The 10,884-nt window shown below is 43.5% G+C and overlaps 1 protein-coding gene across 1 annotated transcript in view; it reads right to left on the reverse strand.

The window, feature by feature from the left end:
- The window catches only part of CSUI_000542 (uncharacterized protein), a 14,453-nt gene extending 4,585 nt beyond the window's left edge, over positions 1 to 9,868 (reverse strand). The window contains exons 1-8 of the mRNA XM_068060776.1: positions 7,890 to 9,868; positions 6,857 to 6,955; positions 6,245 to 6,420; positions 5,204 to 5,297; positions 4,409 to 4,550; positions 3,357 to 3,509; positions 2,359 to 2,483; positions 87 to 1,460 (exon numbers count right to left, since the gene is read on the reverse strand). Coding sequence (XP_067927244.1) covers positions 87 to 1,460; positions 2,359 to 2,483; positions 3,357 to 3,509; positions 4,409 to 4,550; positions 5,204 to 5,297; positions 6,245 to 6,420; positions 6,857 to 6,955; positions 7,890 to 8,400 — 2,674 coding nt within the window. The 5' untranslated portion in view covers positions 8,401 to 9,868. The remainder of the gene's footprint in view (positions 1 to 86; positions 1,461 to 2,358; positions 2,484 to 3,356; positions 3,510 to 4,408; positions 4,551 to 5,203; positions 5,298 to 6,244; positions 6,421 to 6,856; positions 6,956 to 7,889) is intronic.
- Between the last annotated feature and the right edge of the window lie 1,016 nt (positions 9,869 to 10,884).

Genomic DNA, 10,884 nt, shown 5'->3' on the forward strand with positions numbered 1-10,884 from the left:
ATGGATAGATAGATAGATAGATCTTCATGTGTGTATATGTGTTAAGAGTTTGTGTGAGTGTTTTGTTTGGTCTTTGTCTATCGTACCGTAGAAATCGTCTTTGACTGTGGAGGTCCTAGGGAAGAGTTTCTTTAGGCCGTACTCGGCAAGATTGGCTAAGGTTGTGGCCTGCACAAAGGTTTCTTCAATTCCATGCGTTAAGCCACTTGAAGTGAACTCTCTTAGCTCCACCCAGTCTAGATCATCTTCATCTCCAGAGGACAGAAGAAGATCTTCTTCTATCTGTCTATGTTGTTTTCTTCTTTCTCTCCTATCTTCTTCTTTCTCATCTTCACGGCGACGACTATCCCCCCTGCTCCTATTCGTAGCGCGTCGCTGTTCTCGATCTCCTCCATCGTTATCGTCAGAAGTCGCCAAGTGATCTTTCTGTGATGCCACATCATTCTCTTCTTGAAGATTGAACTCTTCTTCTTTCTCCCCGTCCATCGGCGAAGATCGTTTCTGCTTCTTCTCCTCCTCACTCTTCTTTTCTAGCTCGTCTTGGGCTTCTTCTCCGCTTTCATCTTTCATTTCTTTGTTGCCATGTGTTCTGGTGCGTCTCTCGTGATATCGACGATAAGATACAGAGAGCTCACGTAACTTCTTCTTCTTCAGGAGCCGCCTCGCCGTCTGTTCTTCGGTGCCTGCCTGCTCTTCTGAGTCTCCGTGGAGATAGAGATCGAGAAGATGATGGGGGAAAGATGTGGAAAGGAGAGAAAAGGAAGTGGAGATGGACGGCCCAAACAAATACATAAAGACGTAAGAAGAAAGAAAAGACATTCTTGGGAAAAGACGTTCAAGCAAACCAGGTGGATTCCATGAAGTTGTTCTCCTTCTTCTTGAAGAAGAAGAAAAGTCATCTTCATCCTCTAAAGAAGATCCCGTTGCTCTAGGAAAGAGAGAAGATAACAAGCTACTATGACGGTGTCTCCTCATCTCCTCTTCTTCGTCATTTCTTCTCTCCCCTTCTTCGTCTTCTTCATCTTGTTCTTCTCGTTGGATCCCGCGCTCATCTGCATCTTTTTCTCTTAGTTCTAGATCATTCTTCTCTTCTCCTTCTTTAGTAAGAGAGGACCGACTTGCCTTAGAGTGAAAATTGCCTACGTCTCCGCCAGGAGAGAGAGCGGACCGAGGTCTCTTTTCTTTCTTTATCACGAGATTCTTCTCTCGTTTCAAATGAGAGAGAAGAAGAGACATCTCTTGCCACGGGGATAGAACTCGACACTGACCTGAAGAGACATCAGAAAGGCGAAGAGAAGAAGAAGCGGTCAGGAAGGTATCTCTTCTCTCAATTTCTTCTTCACGGCCGATCGGAGAGATCCTTCTCCGGTTTTCTTTGTCTGAATGACGGATGGAGGAAGATGTTCTTCTTTGTTCCTCAGATGATGAAGGTAAGAGACGGACAGGTCTGCAGAGAACACCTACAAGGAGAGAAAGAAAGACAGAAAGAAAGAGAGAAACACCAAGGAAGTATGAGAAAGCAAGACAAGAAAAGAGAAGGCCGACTACTGCTCCTGAGTTGGAGAGGGAGATCACCCAGCGGTTACATATGAAGACGGGAAAGAGTTGAGAGCCATGTCGTTTGACTTGCCGATTCTATCTAGTATGTATAGAAAGAGAGAACGACATACAAATAGGCTGATTTGGAGATGTAGCGATGACATGATATGAAGCGCATGCATACAGAGAGGGCAGGGCTGCGCAACTCACTCTCCTTCATTCTGTCTTTCGATTTTCTTGGTCGATGCATGTAGATCTATATATGTCTATCTATCCGCCTATCGACAGATATCAGCACAGGTAGATAGACACGTCGGTGTTGGGAGGTAGTATACCTGGAACATCGATACAAAGAGAGAAAGGTAAATACGCCAGTAGACAGACTTTCGGGGACAGAGAAATAGAATTCAGATTGATGCATCGGCCATCCACACGGGCCCATAGATAGATCAAAGAAAGATACACACAGATAAAGATAGACACATATAGATAGACACGAATAGACAGAACGGAGGGGAGATGATGAAAACTCAGGTTGCGATGCCGAAGCTGCGTAGATAGATAGAGGCGAATAAGAAGAAGTGAAGTCCAGACGACGGTTCTCAAAGATGAAGTGACTCCAAGGAATAAACAGTTGAAAATGTCTGCATGCATGTGCTGCGTTTTGTAAGACAGAGAGAAAGAGAAAAGGGAAGAAAAACAAAAGAGAGCCGTGCGCAACCTAGCTAACTGCCTTGCTGTGTATCTGCTCTTTTCTAAGTGATATGATACAAATATACATAGATATATGAGACGGAAAGAAGAGCTGTGTATGTATACCTGTCATTTCAGAGAAGTGGACGTCACCAGAGAGAAGGACGGGCATGTTAACTCCAGAGTTCATGACGAGGTCTAAGAGACGCCGTCGAGCTGTAGGGAAGTACGCCCAGGCTTCTGTAGATACACTGCAGTCACAGTCAGGGAAGAAGGAGAAGAAAAACGAGAAAACAAGAGAAGATCAAACGACAGACAAATACATTCACAAACCTACATCCATCTTCACACATCTATCTATCTATCTAGATATATATCCCTATATCTGTGCGTGTGATTTGGTCGTATAAATAGATAGATGTACGTACGGAGAAAGAGATACAGATGCAGATATAATATATACACATGTGCTAAGCCGTTTCCCACGCTATGCAACGAGATAGACGGATAGCAGGGAGCTCTCTACTGTGGCCATAGTGAAAGTTGCAAAGTACCCTCTCCTCCTCATCGTCATAGATATGAAGACATTCTAGTGCACCTGTATGTATGTATGTATTGATCCGAAGCTATCCGCATAGGCACGTAGGCGTGTGTATGGAGATGTGAGACACAAGAGATGCAAAACACCCTTGTTCTTCTTCTTTCTCCGGTCCCCTTAGGAAGCACCTGTTCAGAAGCGGTTAGCATCCCTGCATGCACAACATCTGTACCAATCTATGCTCATATATACAAGAGAGAGAGAAGTACATAGACCATCTCGAGTGAAGCATGGGTCTCTCATAAACATCTTGTATACACTCATATGTGCCTATTAACATACGACTACCCAGGTAAAAGAAGATATGAGTGGATGCATACGTAGGGAGAGACGAGGCTACCAAGGATTCCACGTCTGTCTATAGCATACGCTGTCCTACATGGACGACCGATCTCGGATTTTGTCGAAGACATCTTCTTGTCTCTCTCCACAGGAAAGAACTCGATATACATCCATAGAGTTACAGAGAAATTCATAGATCTATGTAAGAAGATCGAATCGAAAGAAGAGATTGACACATGCTTACAAGGGACTCGGTAAGATCTGTATACTCGAGGCAATGAAGGTGACGGCATCTCTATCCTCTCGAGATTTCTCCAATTCCTTCTCTAGCCATCTCCACTGCTGTTCTCCTAAGATATCTCCATGAGGTAAATGCCTCCACGAGTCTCGATTGAATCTAAAGAAAAGAAGAAACAACACGAAGAATAGAGAAGATGACGATGAAGAAAAAGAAGAGGTAGACACGCCTCAGACCGACCAGCATACATCCTGGAGGAAAAACTAGATTGTCTCTTCCTCTTTCTCAGCCGTGCAATAGATAGATAGATAGGGGGATTGTCTCTTAAAGACGTAGGTAGGACAACCGACCCTCTTCTGTCGTTAGAAGAGAGTTAAAGTGAGAAAGACGCCTCCTTGGCTCGACGACGATTGCCTCGAGTATAGTCATACACAAGCTCACAATAGTCATGAAAAGAGCCGCTTGTAGAAACACCAACACAAGTGAAGACGAACCAAGTCCTTGTCTCAGAGAAGCGAAACGACAGACGTCTTCTTCACGATAGAACACATCCATAGTACAGAAGGTATGCGAAGACGGAAAGAAATTAGAAGAAGGCGGTAGAGATGTTAATCTTGATCTTCTCGTCGTCCTTGTCTATGCTCTCTTCTGTTTCCTGGAGAAGCTGAGGAAAATACGTAAGAGGAGAGCCGCAGCAGGAAGCAGGGGCAAGAAGACTGGCGACGACGTGTTGAGTAGAAGAAGAGGAGACAACTAAATACCTGTAGTAGAAGCAGACTTCTCTTAGACTCAGGACGACACGATTGAAGACGTCTCTCTCTTGTCTATGGTCAATGAGAAGAAATTGAGAACGGGTTCATTCTCTCTCCTCCTCTCTTTGGCACCTGGAGGAGCCCTCTTCGAGACATAGACATGCAGATAGACACGTAGAAGAGAGACACATAGATACAGACATAGGGATAATAGATGGATGAACAGAGAGATAGATAGGTAGAGTGATTGATCATAGATAAAGAATTGGATATGTCTGTGTTGTATCTTGTGACTTGTCTTCTTACCTAGCATCGAGAAGAATAAACCGGAAGGAGAGATCTTGATCGACTTGAAGTTTATGCGAGCTGTACATGCCATCCCAATAGACGGACCTTCTCGGGGAGTCTTTAGCAACGTTGAAGAAATCGAGGACCAAATCCCTCGCCTCTGTAGCGACAGACGCAACGACAATCGACATGAGAGAAGAGATCGAGGTCCATAGAGATTAAACAGAATGAGAGAAGAAGCAAAGCGCTTAGCAATGGGACTGAGGTAGTATCATTTATCCTGAGTGCGCTAAGAGAAGAGAAGGAGGAGAAAAGAAGTCTACTTTAGACAGGAAGAGATCGGGTACGTAAAGATCGACTTTCTACAAATACACAGAAGAAAGGAAAAAGTCGAAGGAGAAGAGGTACTGTTGTATGTTGATAGAGATATATGTATCAGTAAAGGAAGAATGGGATGTGTGATGTGGCTACAGCCACAGAAACACATTCCGTCTTTCTTCTCTCAGGAAGAAGAAAACGTTCTTTCCTTCTTTGTGTAGAGAGGCCTCTACAGAAAGAAAAAGAAGAGAGAGACTCCCAACTGTCTATCTCTCACACTTTGAAGCTTTACACCTTATGACACGGGATGCATCTTGTATCACGCGCATGGGAGCTACTGAAAAGAAAGCCTTTGTACGAAGGGGAAAGTCAAGAAGAAAGACATGTCTTCTTCCTTCACTTTGACCTTCTTCTTCTTCTCGCTCTTCTTCTTTTTGACCTGCCTTTCTTCTTTCTTTCTATGTCCGTGAAGAAAGAGCTTTATGAAGAACCCACCGTATTTGAGAGGATGGCTTTTCGAAGGATTATCCGCTCCAAGGTCATGGTCGTCATACGTCGCAACAATCTTCACTCCTGTCTTGAGGAATTGCTGTACATACACCCCAGTTCACATCATCCCATGGAAGGGACAAAGATGGAGAAGAAGAAGAAGAAAAAAGCAGAGGAAGAAGGAAAAGAATACAAGAGGAAGAAGGAAACAAGAGGAGGAAAAAGAGATCTACGAAAGCGACAGGAAGAAACAGATTTGTATTTCAAGCTCAGTACGACCTACCCAAGACCACATGTGTCTTTCTTTCTTTCTTTTTCTTGTCCTTCTTTCTTTCTTTCTCACACCTTTTTTTTTCTCTCTCCCTTTTTATTTCTTTCTTTCTGTATGTGTATAGATGTATATGGTGGATATGTGAAGTGAAAGACTACACGAGAGGTTTCGATGAGTGGCTATGGACGGGCTTTCTCTCTTTATTACAGACTGAGGAGCTTTGTCTCCCTTTCTCTGGAGAAGCGGTCGTACGATCCTCCTAGGCTACTCAAGCCCGTTCATAGCCACTCATCGAAATCTCTCGTGTAGTCTTTCACTTCACATATCCACCATATACATCTATATACATGTGTATGTGTATATATGCAGGTATTCATATGCAGATATATACTTACAGACATTCAATCATCGAGGTAACAATGTTCACAGACACTTGACGAGAGACATTTCACACATCGAAACATATCTATCTACATGAGCCTGAAGACCTAAACATATCTCCCGGCAACGAAATCGTCTCCGGTATGTGTGCCAAAACAACGCCAGAGTGTATGTACATCCCTGTCTACATACATAGACAGGAACATACATGTCATCATACATAGAACGTGTCTACACAACTACCATTGTATAGGGGCCATACCCGACTAGATACAGATCCTGTATACACACCATACCAGCATGCTCGTCTCTCTATCTATCTGTCTCAAGTGTATATGTAGGTCTATACATGGACAGAAGTGTATCTATCAACAACAGTGTTAGAGTGTCCAGACCTGATAAGGAATACTATGAGTTTGGTTATAGAAGGCCTGCCTCATTTCCTCCAAAGGAGCAGGCTTATGGAAAGCTCGAGAGACTTCTTGTCGACGCTGCCGAAGTTCTCTCCAGGTGAGATGACTCCACCTCCATCTAATACTATTCGACAAAGTGAAATGTCGATAGTTATGAGCTGCATGCATCAGAAAAAAAGGAGACGAAGAGAAACACGAAAGACGTCACCTCAAGATGTAAAGTCACTCGAAATCTTCCGAGAGGAAATATGCATGGGGATCTATACCCTCAGGTTTCTCTGAGTAGCATCCTCTTTGTGGAGTCTCTTTCTGTGCAATGGTCGATTGCTTATGAAAAGACCTCTCTTCTGCTTCTCATGCAAAGAAAGATGAAGATAGTTTCTTTCTCTCAAAATGCATGAAACACGTCTCCCTCACACGCATATACGGAGACAAACTTCGAAGTCAGGTCAATACATACACACGCATGTAGACACATATACATGCTTGTATACATAGATAGATAGATAAATATGTATATGAACGGTGAAAGAAAGGAAGGGTAGGAGATCGTGTAGGATGATAAGAAGAAAGAGATGAATCAATTATTTTTACCGTAGACAGTATCTCCTAGCCAGGCAAAGAGCTTCGGCTTTCTCCGAGATAGAAAGCTCCACATCAAGCGATCTTCCTCATTCACCTGCCACTCTCCCCCTGAAGATCACCAATAGACAATACCGACCACAGCCACCACCTCCACCCCTCTCGGCTCGTCAAGGAGAAGAAGAAGAGTTACATGCTTGAAAGGACGGAGAAAAGAACTAGGCATAAGGAGCCGTGACACGGGGTAAAAGCACATTCCTTCACAAGGAAAGAGAGAGAGGGAGAGAGGTTGGAAAGAGAGACGAAGGAAGGGGAACAAAAGAAGAAAGAGAACGAAGGCCGTCGAGGTGGTGAGTGGAGACAAAGGTCACACAAGGGTGAAAGGCAGTTTGGTATACCTGTCTACCCTATCTTTATCTATCTATCTATCTTTCATCTATCTATCTATCTGTAATCCATCTATCTCTATTGCATCCCACATCAGTTGGAGAAAGCTTTTGGAGACAGACATAGAGAGAAAGAGATGGATAGATGAATAAACGAAGGAGAGAAGAAGAGAGTAGGCAAAGAAGAAACATACGTTGTAAAGCTTAAGAAACCGAAGCACTCTGACTGGTGGGATTATTCCATACATAAAGACAGTCTGCATACGTCTACGTATGTATCTATCTACCTCTACATATGTACATATACAGAGAGAGAGAGTTTATGAATGTACACTCTCTATATAGGTATATGCTGTCTTGTATACATAGGAGTATGCGGATCTATTTATGTATGTGTTAAAAATCCTTTGCAGATGCGCCATAAATCAAGCTAGCGAAGGAGAAAGAATGTACTTAAGACCAACACAACTAAGGAAAAAGAAAACTAGACGTAAAGGAGTTTCCTTGGACCCACAGAAAGAAAGAAAGCGATTCGAGACAAGCGAAGAGAAGAAAAAGAAGAAAGAAGTGTGGAAAGCTTCAACTGAAGAGAAGAGAAAACCGAAGAGAGAAGAAGCGGGGAAGCAGTCGAAAAAGAAAGAAAGGAATTGTGAAGTTACCCGTGGGCTGGAGATTACATGATCCGAACATGAAGCGTAGAGGTTCTTCAGATGATACCTGCAAAACTTCGGGTGTATATACACTCGGATCAAACATATGTTTCTCTCCTATCACTTGGTGTCTTTTTCTTTCCTCTTTTCTTTCTTTTTTGTCATCATCTTTCTTGCTCTTCTTGTGACCATCGTCAGCAGAAGGAGAATTCTCTGTTTCTTCTTCTCGTTCTCTCCCATTGTCCCTTCTCTGTTGCGGAACATCTCCTCCAACAGCTCCTTTAAGGAGAAAGAAAGATGTTTCTGGAGAGGAAAGAAAGTGAAGAAGAGAAAGAAAGACTCCTGCTTTTGCATGGCCGGAGTCATCATGACTATACAACGACAGGAAGAAACACAGAAAAAGAAGAGAAAGAAAACGAAGAAGAAACGAGTTCCAAACAGCTCTCTTCGCCTGATCTCCTCTGCGCCGAAGCGAGACGGAGACGGGAGACAGGGGGGTAGTAGGTAAGTTGCCCTCCATGGTCAGACCTTTCAGAAATCTCTCCTTTGTGTATCTCCTTCCTCTTCTTCTTTTCCTCTTTCTTTTCTTTTCACTTTCTATCAGATAGACAGATCTAATGAAAGGAAAGAAGAGAAAACTCAGACTTCTTTCTTTTCCATCTTAGAATGAGCGAGAAGAAGACGATGATGACGCCAGAGTTCTATGGAATGAGGCCGGCATCATGAGTGAGGAAAAAGACCCGGAGGGTAGGGTGTACATACACCTGAAAAATGGTGCGAGAACAAAGAGGAAGGGTTACAATGTTCATATGAATACGAAACTTGTCTCTTTTGAAATGTGCTTAGAGGAAGGAAGAAGAGAGAAACTTTCCGACTTGTTTTTTTATCTCGAATTCGAAAGAAAGAAAATTTGCAGGTCCCTCACCTTGTTCTTGCTGCTATGTTGATAAGAAGAAGAGTGTAAGAATACCTACGCACAGTACGTATAGTAGGTATGAGCAGAATACCTATGACACGCCTGTACCTGATGCTTTATCAGCCATGCACGTATGTCTATAGAAACGCATACAGATACATGAGATCTACAGAGAGAGGAGAAGAGAGAGATAGAGAGAGAAACATGTAGAGGTATAACAAGATGTCTGATGTGGGAGTTGCTTATACAAGAGAAGGGATTGAGAGAGAGACACGGAAGCTCTCTACTCTTGCAGTTCCCGTATTCCTGGAGAGACGGTAAGAATGGACGTTGAAGAGCTACATACTAGGAGCTGAAATCCACGAGAGAAAGGGAGATTTTTCGTCCTTTCTGAAGAGATAAGGTTGCCTGGTTTGCATGCGCTTGGCTGTTGAAGAGGCATGCCGAGAGAGAGAAAGAGAGAATGGAAGGGAATAGAGCGAAGAGATCTTCCGAGATGGTCTCGAAAGTTGAAGCATTGGTCGAGCAACATGAAGAATTGATAGAAAGCTTCTGTGGGAAAGACGGCAGACAGAAAAGAAAGACAGAAGAGATATACAGATGACTGGAGATAGAGACAGAGGATGAAGAGCGAAGAAAGAGAAGAAATGCTAAAAGAAACCACGCGTTTGCGAAGATATACGAAGACGGAGAAAAGGGATGAGCAACTAGTGAAGGAGTATGATCCATACAGGCAGAAAGAGAGAGATGAATGACAACGGCATGAAAGAACGAGCCTGCCCGCCTGTCTGCTGGGCATTCGTAGAGAAAGCAAGGAGCGAAAAAAGAAGATTAAAGCCAAGAGATCCAGGAAAAGAAACAAATGGAATACCACATAGGAGCCCTTCACTAGCAACGCATCGTACATCCGACATCTGCCACAATCGAAGCGGAAAAGAAGACAAGAAATGACACGTCAAATGACTAGGGGTTTGTGTGTGTGTGGTGTATGTACACAATGAAAGAGAGAAAAAAAGAAACAAATCAAACCGATCCCCCGACAAGTCATGACGAGAAAAAAATCAAATGAATCTAGATAAAGGGCAGAGAAAGAAAGAAAAAGAAGAGCATGCCATCTTTTAGGGACCTCGTACAACGTCCTCCCTCCTCCTTGGCTACCAGGAAGACACTGCATGCATGCATGCACGAAGGAATCTAAAAGGCCAAGAAATGGAGACCCTTCTTGGGATGTATATATGCAGTTATGACGGTCGATGCATCTCTTTCAATTCCCCATCTACCCACCTTCAAGAGAGAGCGGGGAATGAGATCTACACATTCAATAGTCAGATCAATGTCCGCTTAACGCAAGATCTGAAACCTTCTTAACTGCATACACGAGACGAGCGCCATAGGTGGACTGCCTCCTGTCTTTCTTTTGTCTTTTTCCCACCTCCGATAGCAAATCAAGTTCCAGTACCTCTCCACGTTACCGAGGTATTTCGACCCGCTCGCGTATTACCGTACATACACAGATGTATCTACTTACATACAGCTGTAGTAACTGCGGGCTCACAGAAGTATAAATATGCATGATGCATCTATACACGTCTGTATACGGTACCGAGATATGTAGATACACGCCAACTGCTAGATTCTTTAGAAGCGTGGTTCCTTAGCGTCGAGTTCGAGTGGGAGCGTATACCCTGGAAACGTGTCTCTACTCTCTTCCTTTCTGGGAGTTCTTTTCGAGCATCGTCTTTGCTTGATAAGAAAGTCACGTTGTGAAAAAAAGTCTTCGAAAGGAATCTACTTGGCTCTCCTCTTATCCTGTTAGTAACGATCTTTCGTGAATGGGGCTCAGGAGACTTCTGCTGTTGCGAGGAAATCAACTTCATTCCGACACATTTCTTTATCGGGCAAAGCCTTTCAAATGCCATGTAAAGGTGTGTAAGATGACTGATGATCGATGATCCGATCTGTAGAGACTCTTCTTCTTATGCGTCTGTCTACCTTCTTTAGGAAACAGGCAAAGCAGCTATGTTCGTAAGGGGATACATCCTGCTGGCCCCTATACGGCTAGACACATCTCGTACTTTTCTACTCACA

This window comes from Cystoisospora suis, assembly GCF_002600585.1.
Source record: "Cystoisospora suis strain Wien I chromosome Unknown contig_204, whole genome shotgun sequence".
Taxonomy (NCBI): domain Eukaryota; phylum Apicomplexa; class Conoidasida; order Eucoccidiorida; family Sarcocystidae; genus Cystoisospora; species Cystoisospora suis.